General features: G+C 38.4%; 1 protein-coding gene across 1 annotated transcript; it reads left to right on the top strand.

The window, feature by feature from the left end:
* The first annotated feature begins 528 nt into the window (after positions 1-528).
* On the top strand, positions 529-22512 carry LOC122222575 (olfactory receptor 4K13-like). The gene is made up of 4 exons (XM_042943140.1): positions 529-596; positions 19111-19228; positions 20317-20427; positions 21539-22512. Exon 4 carries the CDS (start codon positions 21571-21573, stop codon positions 22510-22512), a length of 942 nt encoding a protein of 313 aa, XP_042799074.1. The 5' UTR covers positions 529-596; positions 19111-19228; positions 20317-20427; positions 21539-21570.
* Positions 22513-23002: the final 490 nt, after the last annotated feature.

Genomic DNA, 23002 nt, shown 5'->3' with positions numbered 1-23002 from the left:
TATATCCTCAATATGCTAATCATCTTTATAATTTAAAAAATATGCAGAAAAATATATTTTCCAACATCTTTAGTATTCAAATAATTTTTGAAGAATCAGTATCAACTAAAATGCTAAAAACTAAAACCATGAACTGCTTAACATAGCTTGCTCAACCAGATAACATGTCGATGTTTTTTCAGCTGGAATAAGTCATTCATGAAACATCTAGAAAAATATTTACTAGGTACCAAGCACTGCCCAAAGCAATACAGATACGTGATTATAGACAGAGACCTGATGCCTGTTCCGGAGAGAATATCAAAGGGGAGGGGATCTGTGTTAGGTGTGGTGGTTTCAGAAGATCACTTTAAGAGGAGACATTTATACCAACACATTAAGCAAGCTCTAGAGTTAGACATCTGAGCAGGGGAAAGAGTACATCAGTAAAAGGGCCAGTGTAAATAGACATTGTGATGTGACAAAGAGTTTTAGGTTTTAAAGGTAGACCTTGTGAAGGAGACTTATGAATAAATGAGAGAAGACATATGCTGAGATATTATAGAAAGGAAGAGACCAGAGTTTTCAGGCACAGTGGATTCCTTTTTATCGTCAAGGTAAAGCCAATGAAGTGTTTTGAGAAAGGGAGGGATGGGATCCAGCAAACATTATAGTTTGCCATACATCCGTACTCTTAAGTAGAAAATACAATGCAGCAAAAGTGAGAGCAGAGGAAGAGTTAGTAGTCTGCTTCAGATAGTAAGCCTGTATTTATTAAGTAATACAGTGAGTCTGTGGAAACTGTAAAGATTTCCAAAGGAAAATAGAAAACCTAAAATTATCCAAACATCTTGGGGGCCACCTCTTTTGACGTCTTTTAAAATTTTTTATGTTTCCCTTTTAAAAATATTTAATTTTTTTTATTTTTATATGAATTTTTAAATTTGCATATAGTTGAGACACATATTACATTAGTTTCAGGTATACAACATAGTGATTAGACAAATTTATACAGTATGCTCCCATGCTCACCAGAATTGTAGCTCCATCTGTCACCATAAATAACTATTATAATATCATTGACTATATTTCTTATGCTGTTTCTTTTATTCCTGTGACTTGTTTTTTCCATACCTGGAAGCCTGTATCTCCCACTCACCTTCACCTATTTTGCCCATCCCCCCACCTGCCTCACCTATGGAAGCCATCAGTTTGTTCTCTGTATTTATATCTCTAATTCTGCTCTTTGTTGTTGTTTTTTATTCATTTGGGTTTGTGTGTGTGTGTGTGTGTGTGTGTGTGTGTGTGTGTGCATGTTGATTACACATGAGTGAAATCTTAGGGTGTTTGTCTTTCTCTGTCTGACTTATTTCACTTAACATGACACCTTCTAAGTCCATCCGTGCTGTTGCAAATGGCAAGACTCCATTCTTTTTTATGGCTATAATATTACAGTGTGTATATACTATATCTTCCTTATCCATTCATCTAGTGATAGACACTTTGGTTGCTTCCATATGTTGGCTATTATATATAATACTGCAATAAATTTAGAAGTACATAAATCTTTTCAAATTAGTTTTTTGAATTTTCTTTGTTTAAACACCAAACAGTGGAAGTACTGGCTAATATGTTAATCCTATTTTTAATTTTCTGAGGTATCTCCATACTGTTTCCACAGTGGCTGGCTGCACCAGTTTGCATTCCCATCAACAGTGCAGAAGTGTTCCTCTTTCTCTGTATCCTAGCCAACATCAGTTGATTCCTGAGTTGTTTATATTAGCCATTCTGACAGGTATGAGGTGTTATCTCATTGTGGTTTTGATTTGTATTTCACTGGTGATGAGTGATTTTGAGCATCTTTTCATGTGTCTGTTAGCCATCTGGATATCTTCCTTAGAAAAATGTCTATTAATGTCTTCTGCCCATTTATTCACTGTATTATTTGGGTTTTTTGGTGTTCAGTTTGGTAAGTTCTTTATAGATTTTGGATTCTAACCTTTTATCCAATATGATATTTGCAATTATCTTCTCCCATTCCACCATGTGCCTTTAGTTTCTTTTTTTTTTTAATTCCTTAGTTGTGCTGAAGCTTTTTATCTTGATGAGGTCCCAATAGTTCATTTTTGCTTTTGTTTCCCTTGCCTTGGGAGACATGTCTAGTAAGAAGTTGCTGTGGCCGAGATCAAAGAGGCTGCTGTTTGCTCCTGTAGGATTTTTATGCTTTCCGGTCTCACATTTAGGTATTTCATCCATTTTGAATTAATTTTTGGGTATGGTGTAAGAAAGTGGTCCAGTTTCATTCTTCTTCATGTCACTGTCCAGTTTTCCCAGTGCTGTTTGCTGAAGTTACTGTCTTTTTTGCATTGCATACTCTTTCTTGCTTTGTCAAAGATTAGTTGGCCATATATTTGTGGGCCCATTTCTGGGTTCTTTATTCTGGTTCATTAATCTATGTGTCTGTTTTTGTGGCAGTACCATAGTGTCTTGATTATTACAGCTCTGTAATACAGCTTCAAGTCTGCAATTGTGATGCCTCAAGCTTTGCTTTTCTTTTTCAACGTGACTTTGGCTATTCAGGATCTTTTCTAGTTTCACAAAATTTTAGGATTTTTTGCTCTAGCTCCGTGAAGAATGCTGGTGTTATTTTGATAGGGAGTGCATTGAATGCATAGATTGCTTTGAGTAATATAAACATTTTAACAATGTTTGTTCTTCTGATCCATGAACATGGAATGTTTTAACATTTCTTTGTGTCCTCTTCAATTTCCTTCATGAGCTTTCTGTAATTTTCAGTGTACTGATCTTTTACCTCTTTGGGTAGGTTTATTCCTAGGTATCTTATTGTTTTTGGTGCAATTGTAAATGCAATAAATTCCTTGATTTCTCTTTCTTCTGCTTCATTACTGGTGTATAGAGACACAATCAATTTCTGTACATTGATATTATACACTGAGACTTTGATGAGTTCACACATCAGTTCTAGCAGTTTTGGGTGGAGGCTTTTGGGCTTTCCATGTAGAGTACCATGTCATCTGCAAAGAGTGAAAGTTTGACTTCTTTTTGCCAATTTGCATGCCTTTTATTTCTTTGTGCTGTCTGATTGCTGAGTCAAGGACTTCCCATACTATATTGAACAACAGTGGTGAGAGGAGACATCCCAGGCAAGTCCCAGACCTTACGGGGAAAGCTCTCTGTTTTCCCCAATGAGGATGATATGACCTGTTGGCCTTTCATATATGGCTTTTATGATGTTAAGGTATGTTCCTTCTACCCCTTCTTTTCTTAAGAGTTTTTATCAAGAAAGAATGCTGTATTTTGCCAAATGCTTTTCTGCATCTTTTGAAAGGAGCATATGGTTCTTATCCTTCCTTTCATTAATGTGGTGTATTATGTTGATTGATTTGCAGATAATGAACCAGCCCTGCTTCCCAAGATGAAATCCCACTTGATTATGGTGAATAATTCTTTTAATGTGCTGTTGAATTCAATTTGCTAGTATCTTGTTCAGAATTTTTGCATACAGATTCATCAGGAATATTGGCCTATAATTCACCTTTTTAGTGGGATCTTTTTCTGGTTTTGGAATCAAGGTAATGCTGGCTTCATAGAATGAGTTTTGAAGCTTTCCTTCCATTTCTGTTTTCTGTTCTCCAGTTCTGTTTTCTTTTCCATTTCTGAACAGTTTGAAAAGAATAGGTATTAACTCTTCTTTAAATCATTGGTAGAATTCCCTTAGGAAGCCATCTGGACCTGGACTATTATTGTTGACAGATTTTTGATAACGGATTCAATTTCTTAGCCGATTACTGACAGAGGGAGGACTTAAGTTAGTGGGGAAGTAGGGGGCTCTGGACTTCCTACGTCCCTCAAAGAAAGCTGTTGAGGTCAGATTACTTGGAATACTCAGGAAATGTACCTGCAGAGTGGTAGAAAGATCTCCACCATTGGAGGAGCCAGCTTGACACATGTGAGGTACATGGATGGGAGTTGGGGAATGTAAAATGGTGGAGCCATGAAAGGGAGCAGCCTATTTCATAGATAGAAAAAAAAAAAGTAGAGGTGTTGCGATAGTGCAGCATTGAGTTAGCACAAGAGGAAAACCTCTCTGGACCACAGACTGGGAGCGAGACTGGGAGCACTGTGTCCCAGTTCTTTTTTTTTTTTTTTTTTTTTTTTTGGCAAACAGCATGTGGAGCTGAAACTCTGAGATTTTCGAAGTGTGTGACTTTCTCTGGAGTGGAGCTGTGGTGTGTGCTCCTGGAAAGGAGGGAGCTGGCCGGGAGTGCCTACCCTGTTATAACAAATTCCAGGATGCACTGGGAAAGAACAGTCCCCTTCCTGGAGTACTTTGGAACAAGCTTTATTGACTCCTCAAGGACAAAAGACCCTGCAGGTGCCAGCCAAAGGCCTTTCATCAGCAGTGTGAGGGGCTCTTCTGGAGTAGAGGGGCCAGTCCACCTTGTGCTGGGTCCTTTAAGACTTTGGGTTTTGAATCCCATCCATGCACCAATAAGAAGGCAGAGGATAGTTGTGGTGCAGGGCATGCTGACTGCCTTCGCAATTCTGTAAGGCTGCCTGAATACCAGGGTTTGAGATCCCAGGTTCACTGAGAGATTGGGGTAGCATCATTTTCCCTTCAACACCAACACAGTGGGACTTTAGAGAGCAACACAGTGGCCCCCACTGTTCGTGGGACCTGCTTACACCGAACCCTGCCACTGGGTGCCTGGCAACTGCTTATAAACTGTAGAAAGACTGACTCCAAGTCAATACAGCTGGCCTCTTCTTCAGACCAGCAAAGCCACCATCCCCCGGGGACCAACAGGCAACACTTTTTCTTTTTCTTTTTTTTCCACTTATTTTTTCTTTTGGAATCTGGTTCATAGTTTCTGATTTGTTTTTGTTTTTGCTTTTGTCATTTCTTTTTATCTTTTCCTTTCTTTCTTTCTTTTTTTGTATCAGGCCTTTTTATTCTTTTCCTTTACCTTCTTTTTCTTCTGTATTTATTTCCCTTTCTTTTTCCTTGGAATCAGCTTTATAGTTTTTTATTCTGTTTGGTTTTCTTTTTTTCCCCTTCCTTTTCTTTTTTATGGGATCAGGCTTCCTCCAGGCTTTTCCCCCCCAAGGTTACTTCACAAACAAATCGAAGCACATCTAGTTACAGGTCCAAACACTCCACCACAGCAAGCAAGGAGGAGATCGCAGAGGGCTAACTGGTGGGAAAGAACAGCCAAAACACAACAGCAGAGCACACACATCATACACCAGAAACACTTCCTGGACTGCCAGGCCTGGACAGGGTATTAAGCCTCTTTAATCAGCAGTACTATCAGGTGCAGCAAACATAACAAGCTTTTAAAACATGCAAAAGAAAGGAACTTAGTCAAAACGACAAGATGGAGGAATATTCCCTAAAAGAAAGGTCAAGAAGAAATCACAACTAGGGACTTTCTCAAAAGTATATCCTGACCACTAAACCAGCCCTGCAAGAAATTTTAGGAGGACTCTATGGGTGGAGGGAAAAAAAGACCAAAGAAGGAAAGACTACAAAGATCAGAGAACATCAAACAATATACCTGAACAAGAATTTAGAATAACAGTCAGAAGACTACTAGGTGGGTTTGAAAAAATCATAGAAGATACCAGAGAAACCCTTCCTGCAGAAACCAAAGACCTAAGAACTAGTCAAGATGAATTTAAAAATGCTATAACTGAGATGCAAACTGACGATATAATTACAATAAGGATGAGGAATCTGAGTTCAGAATAGGTGATATAGAAGATAAAATCATGGAAATAAGAAGATGGAAAGAAAACTATTAGATCAAAATGACAGCCTTGGAGAACCCAGCAATTCCATAAAGTGAAATAATATCTATATCGTAGGAGTCCCAGAAGAGCAGGGAAAGGGGGCAGAATGATTAAACAAGTTCTAGCAGAGAAGTTCCCTAATCTCGGGAAGGAAAAAGCCATCCAAGTCAAACAAGCACAGAGAATTCCCTTCAAAATCAACAAAAACAGGTGAACACCATGACATATAATAGTGAAACTTGCAAAAATATAAAAAGAGAATTCTGAAAGTAGTTGGGAACAAAAGGTCCTTAACTTAGAAGGGTAAACACATAAGGTTAGTATCAGACCTCTTCAGTGAAATGTGGCAGGACAGAAGGGAGTGGCAGGAAATATTCAATTGTTTAATTGGAAAGTATGCCACCAAGAATCCTTTTAACCACTGAGGCTATGATTCAGAAGAAGGAGAGAGAAAGACTTTCCAAGACAAACAAAAACCAAAGGAGTTCATGACAACTAAACCAGCCCTGCAAGAAATTTTAGGGGGACTCTCTGAGTGGAGAAAAAAAAAGACCAAAGCAGGAAAGACAACAAAGACCAGAGAATACCACCGGATGTACCAACTCTATAGGTAACACAACGGCACTAAATTCAATAATCACTCTGAATGTAAATAGTCTAAATGCTCCAAAAAAAGAAATAGGGTATCAGAATGGACAAAAACAAAAACAAAACAAAACAAAATAAGATCCATCTATATGCTGCCTACAAGAGACTCATTTTATACTAAGACAACTGCAGGTTGAAAGTAAGGGGATAGAGAACCATGTATCATGCTAATGGACTTCAAAAGAAGGTCATAGTAGCCATACTCATATCAGACAGCCTAGATTTTAAAACAACTACTGTAACAAGTGATGAAGAAGGGCATTATATCATAATTAAGTGATCTATCCATCAAAGATCTAACAATTGTAAATATTTATGGCCCTAACTTAGAGGACCCAAATATATAAATAAATTATTCACAAACATAAAGAAATTTATTGATAATAATACCATAGTAGTAGGAGACTTTAATAACCAACTTGAAGCAATGGATATACCATCTAAGCAGAAAATCAACAAGGAAACAATGGCTTTGAGTAACACACTGGACCAGATGGACTTAGCAATACATAGCAACAAGAAATACATATTCTTGTTGAGTACACATGGAACATTCTCCAGGAGAGATCACATACTAGGTCACAAATCAGCCTTCAATGGGTACAAAATGAGTGACATCATACCAGGCATATTTTCAAGTCATAATGCTAAGAAACTTGACATCACCACAAGAAAAAATTTGCAAAGCCCTCAATACATGGAGGTTAAGGAAGATCCTACTGAAGAATGAATGTATTAACCAGGAAATTAAAGAATAAATTTAAAAAATACATGGAAGTAAATAAAAATGAAAATATGACACTCTAAATCCTTGGGATGCAGCAAAGGCAGTCACAGAGAAAAATACACTTCAATCATATCTAGCTCAAGAAGAAAGCAAGTTCCCAAATGCACAACCTAACCTTATACCTAAAGGAACTAGAAAAGGAGCAGCAAATAAATCCCAAAGCCATCAGAAGAAGGGAAAAAATAAAGTTTAGAGCAGAAACAAACGATAAAGATGAAAAAAAAAAATCAGAACAGATCAGTGAAACTAAACACTGGTTTTTGAAAAAGTAAACAAAATTGAGAAACACCATGCCAGACTTATCAAAAAAGAGGACCCATATAAAATCATGAATAAATGAGGAGAGATCACAACCAACAGCACAAAAATTCAAACAATCAAAAGAGAATATGATGAAAAATTATATGCTGACAAACTGGACAAGATGAAGAAATGGACAAATTCCTAGATACTCACACACTACCAAAACTCAAACAGGAAGAACAGAAAAATTTGTTGTGGCTTTAATGTTAATTTTAGGACCACAAATACATACTGACCATTGTGATGTACCACAGTCCAACTGCAATACATGGGTGACACTCATGGACCACAGTTAGTGATACAAATATCCCATTAGTGAAACTTCCATTTCCTTCCATTGACCTTCTCCCCACTCTGGTGTTTGTGCTGTTTTAGATTAATGTCTGCTGTTATCTACTGAGATAACACATTCAACAAGGTATTGTTACTACTTTCACTGTGTATGGTCATTTACCTTGTAGAGACATTTATGGAATGGAAATTGTTTTCAATCTCTTCCTGTTTCATTTTGTATAGCTATCGCTCCATGTTCACTAATGTTTTCTTCTTCACTGACATCTCTGCAAGTAATACCATCCAGTGCATTTTTTCAGCCAAGAAGTAGAATAGCTCAATTCCATATCTCAATTTAGATTTAAAAAATTCTACTGTGGCCCTACTTAACCATTGTAGTGCAGCAGTACTACCTCTTCTGATGACCAAGGTAAATTACTTACAAGATAGTGACACCTTTCATTGTCATGATGTCTCTGGGAAAGGAAAACATAAAGTGATTGAGTGGCAGTGAAGCTTGAGGTTAATAGAAATCTTACTGCATCACTGGTGAAAGCATATCCCAGAACTTCTGGAACTAGAGAGCCTGAAGCTGTGGGAAAAGAAAGCATAAATTCTACAAGTGTTTTATAGAGTTTGAAGACATACAGAGAATATCCGTGTTCTTAACCCTACAGATTCTGTTTACTGGGAACAAAATTACATCTAATGTCATTAAATAAGAGTATACACTACATCCTAGAGGATGCCATCTCAAGACACCAGGATACAATCTAAACACCGTGATGCTCAAAGTCAGTCTTAATATAAAATGATGCAGGGCATGATGGACACCTACATCTCCATAGTCAATTGAACCTCCATGGTCAGATGGTCCATACCTACGGGGTTTAGTAGAATGTCAGTGGCTAATTTCCAACTCATGCATAGTTCTCTGCTGCACATGGCATACACATGCTATGATCCTGTGAAACTACGTTGTGACTCTCCTATTAGAATGTGGAAAAAAACTAATGAATGGTTTATTTCTCAGGAGAGATAACTTTAATACTGTATGATTAACCTGGATAAATGGCCCTAGGGGTAAGGCTACTTTTACTTTGTTCTAGATCTGATAAGATGCCTCCCCTGAACTAAGTTTACAAAACTGGAAACCTCATGTCGATCAATAAATATTATATACAAGTTGGAATACACTGCCTCTAAAACTTGGAGAGGACTACCAGACATTATGCTTTCTTCTTAGTGGCACAGCGATGGTACAAGATGCAATACTTTAACTTTTAAGGAGATGCCTCAGCATCCTTGCCCTGGATAAACTCTCCAAAATTTCACAAATGTGGCAAGACCCTGCCATCCTAAATGATAATGGTTTTTGTCCTCACACTTGATTCGTCACAGTGGCTTAATCTGGGAAGAAAAAAGTGTTTTTTGTCTTATGCCCTATCTTAGGAATATTGAAAATTTCACTTAACTTCCCTTTAAGTAAGTGCACATCACATGTCCTTGACCTAAATTTTTGGTCTGCCTTTAATCAGCCATGATTGCAGTGTTATAATTAGATAGAGCTTTTATTTTCTAGTGTAAAACAATTATAGCATCTTAGTCCAATGTATGTGTAGCAGTGCGACACTATCAACGGAGACTCCAAAACCCCATGTATGTATGTTCATTTTTAAATAATTTCTCCCAAAATGTCTGTAAAAATTCCTCACACATTTGTACTCCAGAAAGACTAAATAATAAATGGATGTGTGCCATTATAGTCCCATATTCCATCCAATCCATTCTTTTCGTTTCTACAAATTTGCTCTTACTACAGGAAGCCCTAATGCATGAAGACTTCATTTCTAGCACCCTAACATTTCCTGACCTTCAGATAGTTACAAATGGGTATCACTGTTAGATTAATACAGGGTGGGAGGAAAAGAAAACGAAGAATACACACACACACACACACACACACACACACACTGTCTTAGCCCAAATATCTGTAGTAGTTCTCTGGCTCAGTCTGGAACTCAGCAACACTTCCATGACTCTAGCCCTCCTAGTGAAATTGGTCACTACATTTCTCACTTTTGTATATAAGGCATCATGCACAAAATAATGGTCTCCCAAAGAAGTCCATACCCTTATCATGGAACCTGTGAATATGTTACCTTACATGGCAAACAGAAATTTGACAATATGATTGTTTATAAACCTTCAGATGGGTAGATTATCCTGGGTAATCTTGTGGCTTCAATGTACTGCCTGAGTATTTAAAAGTATTGAACTTTTCATGGATCCAGAGAAAGAAAAAAAGAATCCAGGAAGGATGAATCTTGAGGAGGCTTTCATCCACTGTTCCTGGCTTTGAAGAGGAAGAAGATACGACCAAAGAATACATGCAATGTCTAGAAAGTGAGAATAACCCCTGACTAAAAATCAGCAAGGAAATGGAGATGTTATTCTAAAAACACCTAGAACTAAAGTTGGCCATTAGCCAGTATGAGTCTGGGAACAGTTTCCTCCCTCAAAGCCTCCAGTAAGAAATATTGTCCTACCAACAACTTCATTGTATCCCAGAGAGAAAAAAGTTGGATTTCGGACTTATACAACTAGGAGATAAGAAATTTGGGTTGGATGAAGCTTCTAGTTTTTGGGAAATTGTTTGAAGGAGAAGAAGAAAATGAATACATGTCATTACCCTGGGGCTGTGGTAAGACTGTGTTTTCTCTTGCCCCTCCAGATTAGATTTGGTGGTAGATTCCAGTTGATGTTCATCTTTGGTTTCCCTGAACATTTCCTGTTAGCATCTCAGCCTTCATGTCATTAGACATGTTCACTTCATGTTACTAAGTAATTAAACTCCTGTTTTATGTATGTAGAATGCTAACCTGACAGCATTGAACTGTAAATATTTATAGTACTTTATGTTAGTATAACAACTAACACTATACCAATTAGACCCGAGAAAATATAGAGGTGGGGAGAGGCAAAGTGCGTGACTCTATCAGAAGTCAGCCCCTCTAAAGAATTTTCACCAGGAGAGGGAAGATGGCGGCGTAGGAGGACGCGGGGCTCACAGCGCGTCCTGCCGATCACTTAGATTCCACCTACACCTGCGTAAAGAACCCAGAAAACCGCCAGAGGATTAGCAGAAGGGAGTCTCCGGAGTCAAGCGCAGACTAGAGGCCCACGGAAGAGGGTACGAAGGGCGGCGAGGCGGTGCGCGCTCCACGGACTGGCGGGAGGGAGCCGGGGCGGAGGGGCGGCTCGCCGGCCAAGCAGAGCCCCCGAGTCTGGCTGGCAAAAGCGGAGGGGCCGGACAGACTGTGTTCCGACAGCAAGCGCGACTTAGCGTCTGGGAGGTCATAAGTTAACAGCTCTGCTCAGAAAGCGGGAAGGCTGGAGGACAAAGGGAGGGAGAGCTGCTGAGCCCCCAGACGGCAGAGCTCAGCTTGGCGGGGAACAAAGGCGCCAGCGCCATCTCCCCCGCCCATCCCCCAGCCAAAATCCCAAGGGGAACCAGTTCCTGCCAGAGAACTTGCTCGCTCCGCGCAAACACCCAACTCTGTGCTTCTGCGGAGCCAAACCTCCGGCAGCGGATCTGACTCCCTCCCGCTGCCACAGGGCTCCTCCTGAAGTGGATCACCTAAGGAGAAGCGAGCTAAGCCTGCCCCTCCAGCCCCCGTGCACCTTGCCTACCCACCCCAGCTAATACGCCAGATCCCCAGCAACACAAGCCTGGCAGTGTGCAAGTAGCCCAGACGGGACACGCCACCCCACAGTGAATCCCGCCCCTAGGAGAGGGGAAGAGAAGGCACACACCAGTCTGACTGTGGCCCCAGCAGTGGGCTGGGGGCAGACATCGGGTCGGACTGCGGCCCCGCCCACTAACTCCAGTTATACACCACAGCACAGGGGAAGTGCACTGCAGGTCCTCACCACGCCAGGGACTCTCCAAAATGACCAAACGGAAGAATTCCCCTCAGAAGAATCTCCAGGAAATAACAACAGCTAATGAACTGATCAAAAAGGATTTAAATAATACAACAGAAAGTGAATTTAGAATAATAGTCATAAAATTAATCGCTGGGCTTGAAAACAGTATACAGGACAGCAGAGAATCTCTTGCCACAAAGATCGAGGGACTAAGGAACAGTCACGAGGAGTTGAAAAACGCTTTAAACGAAATGCAAAACAAAATGGAAACCACGATCGCTCGGCTTGAAGAGGCAGAGGAGAGAATAGGTGAACTAGAAGATAAAGTTATGGAGAAAGAGGAAGCTGAAAGAAAGAGAGATAAAAAAATCCAGGAGTATGAGGGGAAAATTAGAGAACTAAGTGATACACTAAAAAAAAATAATATACGCATAATTGGTATCCCAGAGGAGGAAGAGAGAGGGAAAGGTGCTGAAGGGGTACTTGAAGAAATAATAGCTGAGAACTTCCCTGAACTGGGGAAGGAAAAAGGCATTGAAATCCAAGAGGCACAGAGAACTCCCTTCAGACGTAACTTGAATTGATCTTCTGCACGACATATCATAGTGAAACTGGCAAAATACAAGGATAAAGAGAAAATTCTGTGGGCAGCAAGGGATAAACGTGCCCTCACATATAAAGGGAGACCTATAAGACTCGTGACTGATCTCTCCTTTGAAACTTGGCAGGCCAGAAAGGCTTGGCACGATATCTACAGTGTGCTAAACAGAAAAAATATGCAGCCGAGAATCCTTTATCCAGCAAGTCTGTCATTTAGAATAGAAGGAGAGATAAAGGTCTTCCCAAACAAACAAAAACTGAAGGAATTTGTCACCACGAAACCAGCCCTGCAAGAGATCCTAAGGGGGATCCTGTGAGACAAAGTACCAGAGACATCACTACAAGCATAAAACATACAGACATCACAATGACTCTAAACCCATATCTTTCTATAATAACACTGAATGTAAATGGATTAAATGCGCCAACCAAAAGACATAGGGTATCAGAATGGATAAAAAAACAAGACCCATCTATTTGCTGTCTACAAGAGACTCATTTTAGATCTGAGGACACCTTTAGATTGAGAGTGAGGGGATGGAGAACTATTTATCATGCTCCTGGAAGCCAAAAGAAAGCTGGAGTAGCCATACTTATATCAGACAAACTAGACTTTAAATTAAAGGCTGTAACAAGAGATGAAGAAGGGCATTATATAATAATCACAGGGTCTATCCACCAGGAAGAGCTAACTATTATAAATGTCTATGCGCCAAATACCCGAGCCCCCAGATATATAAAACAATTACTCATAAACATAAGCAACCTTATTGATAAGAATGTGGTCATTGCAGGGGACTTTAACACCCCACTTACAGAAATGGATAGATCATCTAGACACACAGTCAATAAAGAAACAAGGGCCCTGAATGATACATTGGATCAGATGGACTTGACAGATATATTTAGAACTCTGCATCCCAAAGCAACAGAATATACTTTCTTCTCGAGTGCACATGGAACATTCTCCAAGATAGATCATATACTGGGTCACAAAACAGCCCTTCATAAGTTTACAAGAATTGAAATTATACCATGCATACTTTCAGACCACAATGCTATGAAGCTTGAAATCAACCACAGGAAAAAGTCTGGAAAACCTCCAAAAGCATGGAGGTTAAAGAACACCCTACTAACGAATGAGTGGGTCAACCAGGCAATTAGAGAAGAAATTAAAATATATATGGAAACAAACGAAAATGAAAATACAACAATCCAAACGCTTTGGGATGCAGCGAAGGCAGTCCTGAGAGGAAAATACATTGCAATCCAGGCCTATCTCAAGAAACAAGAAAAATCCCAAATACAAAATCTAACAGCACACCTAAAGGAAATAGAAGCAGAACAGCAAAGGCAGCCTAAACCCAGCAGAAGAAGAGAAATAATAAAGATCAGAGCAGAAATAAACAATATAGAATCTAAAAAAACTGTAGAGCAGATCAACGAAACCAAGAGTTGGTTTTTTGAAAAAATAAACAAAATTGACAAACCTCTAGCCAGGCTTCTCAAAAAGAAAAGGGAGATGACCCAAATAGATAAAATCATGAGTGAAAATGGAATTATTACAACCAATCCCTCAGAGATACAAACAATTATCAGGGAATACTATGAAAAATTATATGCCAGCAAATTGGAAAACCTGGAAGAAATGGACAAATTTCTAAACACCCACACTCTTCCAAAACTCAATCAGGAGGAAATAGAAAGCTTGAACAGACCCATAACCAGCGAAGAAATTGAATCGGTTATCAAAAATCTCCCAACAAATAAGAGTCCAGGACCAGATGGCTTCCCAGGGGAGTTCTACCAGACATTTAAAGCAGAGATAATACCTATCCTTCTCAAGCTATTCCAAGAAATAGAAAGGGAAGGAAAACTTCCAGACTCATTCTATGAAGCCAGTATTACTCTGATTCCTAAACCAGACAGAGACCCAGTAAAAAAAGAGAACTACAGGCCAATATCCCTGATGAATATGGATGCAAAAATTCTTAATAAGATACTAGCAAATCGAATTCAACAGCATATAAAAAGAATTATTCACCATGATCAAGTGGGATTCATTCCTGGGATGCAGGGCTGGTTCAACATTCGCAAATCGATCAACGTGATACATCACATTAACAAAAAAAAAGAGAAGAACCATATGATCCTGTCAATCGATGCAGAAAAGACCTTTGACAAAATCCAGCACCCTTTCTTAATAAAAACCCTTGAGAAAGTCGGGATAGAAGGAACATACTTAAAGATCATAAAGGCCATTTATGAAAAGCCCACAGCTAACATCATCCTCAACGGGGAAAAACTGAGAGCTTTTTCCCTGAGATCGGAACACGACAGGGATGCCCACTGTCACCGCTGCTGTTTAATATAGTGCTGGAAGTTCTAGCATCAGCAATCAGACAACAAAAGGAAATCAAAGGCATCAAAATTGGCAAAGATGAAGTCAAGCTTTCGCTTTTTGCAGATGACATGATATTATACATGGAAAATCCGATAGACTCCACCAAAAGTCTGCTAGAACTGATACATGAATTCAGCAAAGTTGCAGGATACAAAATCAATGTGCAGAAATCAGTTGCATTCTTATACACTAACAATGAAGCAACAGAAAGACAAATGAAGAAACTGATCCCATTCACAATTGCACCAAGAAGCATAAAATACCTAGGTATAAATCTAACCAAAGATGTAAAAGATCTGTATGCTGAAAACTATAGAAAGCTTATGAAGGTAATTGAAGAAGATATAAAGAAATGGAAAGACATTCCCTGCTCATGGATTGGAAGAATAAATATTGTCAAAATGTCAATACTACCCAAAGCTATCTACACATTCAATGCAATCCCAATCAAAATTGCACCAGCATTCTTCTCGAAACTAGAACAAGCAATCCTAAAATTCATATGGAACCACAAAAGCCCCCGAATAGCCAAAGTAATTTTGAAGAAGAAGACCAAAGCAGGAGGCATCACAATCCCAGACTTTAGCCTCTACTACAAAGCTGTCATCATCAAGACAGCATGGTATTGGCATAAAAACAGACACATAGACCAATGGAATAGAATAGAAACCCCAGAACTAGACCCACAAACATACGGCCAACTCATCTTTGACAAAGCAGGAAAGAACATCCAATGGAAAAAAGACAGTCTCTTTAACAAATGGTGCTGGGAGAACTGGACAGCAACATGCAGAAGGTTGAAACTAGACCACTTTCTCACACCATTCACAAAAATAAACTCAAAATGGATAAAGGACCTGAATGGGAGACAGGAAACCATCAAAACCTTAGAGGAGAAAGCAGGAAAAGACCTCTCTGACCTCAGCCGTAGCAATCTCTTACTCGGCACATCCCCAAAGGCAAGGGAATTAAAAGCAAAAGTGAATTACTGGGACCTTATGAAGATAAAAAGCTCCTGCACAGCAAAGGAAACAACCAACAAAACTAAAAGGCAACCAACGGAATGGGAAAAGATATTTGCAAATGACACATCGGACAAAGGGCTAGTATCCAAAATCTATAAAGAGCTCATCAAACTCCACACCCAAAAAAAACAAATAACCCAGTGAAGAAATGGGCAGAAAACATGAATAGACACTTCTCTAAAGAAGACATCCGGATGGCCAGCAGGCACATGAAAAGATGTTCAACGTCGCTCCTTATCAGGGAAATACAAATCAAAACCACACTCAGATACCACCTCACGCCAGTCAGAGTGGCCAAAATGAAGAAATCAGGAGACTATAGATGCTGGAGAGGATGTGGAGAAACAGGAACCCTCTTGCACTGTTGGTGGGAATGCAGATTGGTGCAGCCGCTCTGGAAAGCAGTGTGGAGGTTCCTCAGAAAATTAAAAATAGACCTACCCTATGACCCAGCAATAGCACTGCTAGGAATTTATCCAAGGGATACAGGAGTACTGATGCATAGGGGCACCTGTACCCCAATGTTTATAGCGGCACTCTCAACAATAGCCAAATTATGGAAAGAGCCTAAATGTCCATCAACTGATGAATGGATAAAGAAATTGTGGTTTATATACACAATGGAATACTACGTGGCAATGAGAAAAAATGAAATATGGCCTTTTGTAGCAACATGGATGGAACTGGAGAGTGTGATGCTAAGTGAAATAAGCCATACAGAGAAAGACAGATACCATATGGTTTCACTCTTATGTGGATCCTGAGAAACATAACAGAAACCCATGGGGGAGGGGAAGGAAAAAAAAAAAAAAAAAAAAAAAAAAGAGGTTAGAGTGGGAGAGAGCCAAAGCATTAGAGACTGTTAAAAACTGAGAACAAACTGAGGGTTGATGGGGGGTGGGAGGGAGGGCAGGGTGGGAGGGAGGGCAGGGTGGGTGATGGGTATTGAGGAGGGCACCTTTTGGGATGAGCACTGGGTATTGTATGGAAACCAATTTGACAGTAAATTTCATATATTAAAAATAAAAAAAAAAAAAAAAAAAAAAAAAAAAAAAAAAAAAACTGAGAACAAACTGAGGGTTGATGGGGGGTGGGAGGGAGGGCAGGGTGGGAGGGAGGGCAGGGTGGGTAATGGGTATTGAGGAGGGCACCTTTTGGGATGAGCACTGGGTGTTGTATGGAAACCAATTTGACAGTAAATTTCATATATTAAAAAATAAAAAATAAATAAATAAAATAAAATCTGTATTTCCTAAGTGTTCTCTAAAGAACAGGTATTACTGTCATTTAGAATGAATGAATGAATGAATGAATGCATGCATGCATGCATTCCAGATCATGTTAAGAAAATAAAAAGAAAACCTAAGACATTTAAATATTCCTGCTATATTATGTGGATCCTGAGAAACTTAACAGAAACTCATGGGGGAGTGGAAGGAAAAAAGAAAGAGGTTAGAGTGGGAGAGAGCCAAAGCATAAGAGACTCTTAAAAATTGAGAACAAACTGAGGGTTGATGGGGGGTGGGAGGGAGGGGAGGGTGGGTGATGGGTATTGAGGAGGGCACCTTTTGGGATGAGCACTGGGTGTTGTATGGAAACCAATTTGACAATAAACTTCATATATTGAAAAAAAAAAAAAAGAATTTTCACCAAGTAGCCAGCTGAAAATACTGTTTACTTTCATGTTATTTGCCACTTTTATCACATGGCAGGCTTCACAATGCCACTTAATGAATCAGACATCTGTTACTAAAGAAGAATGGGAGAAGGCTACTCAGCAGTCTGTTACACAGTCTATACCAATTACTAAACTGGTCACTGGTGAGGAAAATGAAGAACAGTGGATGGCTCAAGGTAGTGAGATGCAGTGTTCTGGACAGGGTTGGAGACTCCATGGAAGTGCATAGACGCCTCATACCATGAATGAGCAATGGGGCACCTGGGTGGTCAGACAATTAAGCCATCGACTTCTGATTAAAGCTCATGTCATTATCTCCCAGTCATGAGACCAAGCCACATGTCGGGCTCTGTGTTAAGCATGGTGCTTGCTAGGAATTCTCTCTATCCCTCTCTCCTTGCCCCTCACCTACTCCTGCTTGCTCTCTCTCTCTCTCTCTCAAAATAAATAAACTATAAAAAAAAAAAAGTTAGAAAATGAGTTTTTGTTTTAGAGAAAGAAGGAAGGGTCATGTTTGGGAAACTAACAAATTCTGCCATAGCCAGTTATCATCACTGTTATTCAACATTAATCTAAACACTTAGTTAATGGACTAAGGCACAGGAAATGTATCTGAAGAAAAAAATGTTATTAATGTTGTATATTATTTTACCAGTAACTTGAAACAAAGAAGACAAAGAACAGGGGAAAAAAATGACAAAAGAGATTTCCACAATGATACCATGTGCCATATAAATATGTAATAAATGGAACCAATAGCAATAAAACCAATTATGTTAAAGAAAAAGATCATAGTAAGTATATGCAAAATTACATTTAACAAATAATGTGTTACCCAAAAAATTGATAATGAAGATTAGAAAATATATTGTATCATAAAAGTAGGCAGACATTTAAAGAGACATAAAATCTTTCTGAATGGAAGACTCAATTTTGTAATTATGTTCATTTTTTCAAACCTTTCTTAGAAGTTTCATACCACGAGATTAAAATGTCAATGGAACTTGTTTTAACTTTAGAAAATACATCTATTTAATGTAGAATAAAAATATATAAAAATAACCAAGAACACTCTGAATGAATAAAGCAATGACAACAGACTTGCCCTTCTATACATTAACTATACTGTAAACTAATGAGTTAAGTAGTAACTCTTCAAAAATTATCCAGGAAAATAAAACAGTAAACAAGTACTCCCCAAAAAGAGCCTGATGTATCAGCAAATTTGAAAGGTAATAAAAAAAAGCATAACAAATTCTTAGTGGAATGAATTACTATTTAATTTCAATGATAAAAAATAATTTCACATTGTTTCTCAACAGTCCACAAAGATTCAAGTTTAAATGTGAAAATCTCAGCCTTAATAAAATGTAGAATATAAATAATCTAGAATATTTATATTTTTGCTAAATATCACATTTATGAATGCTTTTTGGAGAAAACAAACTACTACAAAAGAATGAACATCATATAGAATTCTCATAATTCAACTCTGGTCCTAGTATGGATTATTGCCTTTAAAGTATTATCAGTTTTATAGATGAAAAATGGTATCTCCTTTCTGCAATGTCAAAAGTCTTTTTCAACAATCCCAATTACTTTTTTACCACTGGCCCCTAAGGAATCTAAAACAATTAAATGGGTTCTCTCCTTTGTGCCTCCTACCAAGGGATACACTCATATACTGCTGTCTTTTGAAGTCCAGAGAAGAAAATAAAGTCTCTGGATGATGAAGATTAAGCATCCATTTCATACTGATGTTACCTCTGAAGTCCAAGTGCAAACCGGTAGGTTACATAATCTTGACATGCTACTCTATCTACATATCACATCAATCACATTATTCTCATTAATAACATTAAATGTATCCATAAGTGTGAAACATATGTGCCAAAATGAAACTGAGAGGAGGGCTCAATGGGTTTCAAAAATTAATCTGGAACAAACATGATCTTGTTACAATTGGGAAAAAAAACAAAAATCAGAAAACACTAAACCCATGATTATTGGAAATTAGATTATAATGGCAGCCCAGGCCAATACATTATTCTTAGACTAAAGAAACCTAGGTATGTTCAAATTGTTTGGTTATACTTATCAGGTTGAATGATTTTATTCTTTAAATTATAGCAGAAATATAGAGAAAGTGCTTTTGTTTTTTAGAAATGCAATTATTTTAAAAGAGAGATAAATGATAGAAATGTGAGGATAAAATGCCTGATTCAGGGCTTTGAAAATCATAGAATGTCACCACTCATAAAATATTGATGCCATCATTATACTTGTTAGGGATTGCTAGAAAAGCTTATGAGAAAATTCAACTTTCCTATGGTAACAGTCTGAAAATGGCCAAGTAGTGAAAACACTCATTAAGCCAGAAAAAAATTAGAGATAACATCTTCTCTAGGCTCTGTCTTTGCCAGACCCAGGTGCACCTGCAAAGTATACCTATTGCGTGCCTCAAGGAAATACAGAAGGTCTAGGGGCTATAGTTCAGATGAAATAATTGTCCTACAGTTAAGAGTACAAGGCACAAAGAAGAAATACAGATTCCCATCTGTGAATGAGAACTATCAAAGATGTGCATTTCCTGTTTTATTACCTTGTGAAAGAAGGAAGTTTTTATGTTACTTTCAATGATAGTGTCAAACATAATGGGCTGATTATGTTTGGGGTTATAATGGGATGATTATGGCCATTTACAAGAACTGTGTGTCTTAGTGGTCGTAACCATGCATAGAAACGAACATATGATTAAGTGTTTATTATGGTTATCTAGATATACATTTTTAAAAATATGAACTATGTAACTAAAAGATTACATGTATCCCCAAATCACATACATTCTATTTTCTTTTCTTATAATCTACATTAGCCTTTGGTCTAGGCTGTCATAAAAGCAAGGAAAAGACTGAAGATGAACATGCCTGAAATAAGACTTGAAGAAGAGAGCTAAAATCAGCCAAACAACGAAGGTCTTAACCAGGTGAATTTACATAGAATGAGCGCTGACCTATTCCCTTTATTTGTGTGTCTTTTTTAAAAGTTCATTTAATTTGCCTGAATCCACCCAAGTCAGCAACATAGTATCTCTGACACTTCCATCTCTGACAAAGTCAAAGATTGAAAGAATTTTAAGGGAAATAATTGTGAGGAAGGATAGGTCCAAGGAGGCTAAGTAACCCAAGATAGGACTCTTCTCAAAGATAGGACTCTTTTGAAGTCTTGTTAAGTCATGCTCACAAAGGTAAATGATTCACCTTACTCTTTACCCCTCACTAATGGAGGAAAGTGGAACAAGACTACAATGGTAAACTTCACTAGTCTTACTAATAGTGATTTAGGAGTTACTTTATACTTATATCTGTGAAGTCATATGACCTAGAAAGAATATCAGATAAAAATAGATCTTTGTTCATGTTTGCAACAACTGGAGAAGAATGCACAGATGGGACACACTTTACATCTGATCACATGAACTGAAGAGTCCAGCACATGTAGATGAGTACCTGTGGTTTTGAGAGTCTAGTCTAAATAACTTAATCTTTCCTCAGTAATTGGGTTTGATCTCAGTTAATGAGATAACTGTCTCCACATGCAACCTTCTATCAACAATATGCTCATGGTCTATAATCAGTTCTTTTCAAGAATCATAATGCACTTCATGTGATTTCAGCAATATTTATGGCGAATTTTTACTGCCTTTTGAGATTTTCATGAAAATGTGTCAGTAAATGCACCTCCTGCAAGAGATAAAAATCACTTCTGCTGATGCCTTCCAATCTCTTCTCTATTATTATTCTAGTACCTTATGAGTTCACACAGTCTGATCTGCAGCTGAACAAGAAGGAGAGGTTTTCTCAAATGTCCAACTGACCATGCCCCTACTAACCAATATACCCATTTTATTTAGTTGTCTCCATTCCCTCCAGTTTCTATACCATGTGGTCCAGTGAAATATCTCCTGTAAAATACGAAAGAAGTAGTCATAGTACCAAAAGGGTTGTTTGCCTGGGTAAGAAACAGTATGTGAGTAAAGATCAAGTTTATGGACTTGTCAGTCCCTATGACATTCTGTGTGTTTTTCCCTCTTCTAGGCAACCTCTGATGAACTCATACGAAAGGATGAATGGATGTCCCCAACAACAGATCAAGTGTGTCTGAGTTCATCTTGCTGGGACTTTCCACTTCTCGAGAAATTCAAATATTCTTTTTTGCAGTCTTCTTCCTTGTCTATGTAGCCATCATAGTAGGAAACCTCCTCATTGTGATCTCTGTGATAGTTGATACGCATCTTCACTCCCCCATGTATTTCTTTCTGGCAAATTTATCATTTTTTGATTTATGTCTTTCTTCTGCTACAACTCCCAAAGTGATTGCAGACATCCTTAGAAAATGCAAGACCATCTCCCTGTGGGGCTGCATGGCCCAGATGTTTTTTACGCACTTCTTTGGGGGTGGAGAGATGTCTCTTCTGATAGCTATGGCCATAGACAGGTATGTTGCCATATGCAAGCCCTTGCAGTATCAGACCATCATGAATCACAGGGTGCTCATCGGGTTTCTGCTGCTCTCATGGGCAATTGGATCCATACATACCACAAGCCAGATGGTTTTCATGGTAGGTTTACCCTTCTGTGGTCCCAATGTTGTGGACAGCATTTTCTGTGACCTTCCCCTGGTCATCAAGCTTGCCTGCACTGAGACCTATATCCTAGAGCTCTTGGTGATTGCAAATAGTGGCTTCCTGTCCCTGATCTGCTTCATTCTCCTGCTCATATCCTACATTGTCATGCTGGTCACCATCTGGCAGCACTCCTCCAGTGCATCCTCTAAGGCAGTGTCCACACTGTCTGCTCACATCACTGTGGTCACTCTCTCCTTTGGTCCTGCTATCTTCATCTATGCTTTCCCATTCAAGAGTTACTCTGTAGATAAATTTCTTTCTGTATTTTATTCTATAATAACCCCCCTCCTTCATCCAATTATTTATACTCTGAGGAATCAGGAAATGAAAGCAGCCATTAAGAGACTTAGCAGCCAGCATATTGGCTCTTGGCTCACTTCCTAAATAATGTTTATAACAGCTGATTGTTTTGTGTTCTCTGCTTTGGGATTTTGAGTCTTAAATATTTATCAGAATAATTAAAATGAAAATTTTAAATATTATCAATTTTCAGTCGGAATTCATGGAATTATTAAGATCAGTTTTATTAAAAATCTAATGGAAATGTTCATAGCATACATTCAATACATAAGTAAGTGTGCATTCATTATTTCCTTGTACTTCCCTGTCTTAGAACTCAGGGAAACAACCTTGATCAATGTTTAAAATATCTAATCACATGTCTTTTTTTCAAAGACATAATGGCTCAGTATATAAAAATAGTTAACTTTCATAAGATAGCACATTATATGATGTTTAGTTTCAATTTTTACTTATAAAGTTGTATTTTTTTAAGTTTGTTTCACGAGAGACAGACAGCATGATTGGGGATGGGCAGAGAGAGAGGGAGATAGAGAATCCCATGCAGTCTCTGCACTGTCAGTGCAAAGCCCAA

The sequence above is a fragment of the Panthera leo genome, chromosome B3 (assembly GCF_018350215.1).
Source record: "Panthera leo isolate Ple1 chromosome B3, P.leo_Ple1_pat1.1, whole genome shotgun sequence".
In the NCBI taxonomy this organism is placed as follows: domain Eukaryota; kingdom Metazoa; phylum Chordata; class Mammalia; order Carnivora; family Felidae; genus Panthera; species Panthera leo.
Note: the sequence above shows the minus strand (reverse complement) of the source record. Positions and strands in the feature narration are given on the sequence as shown.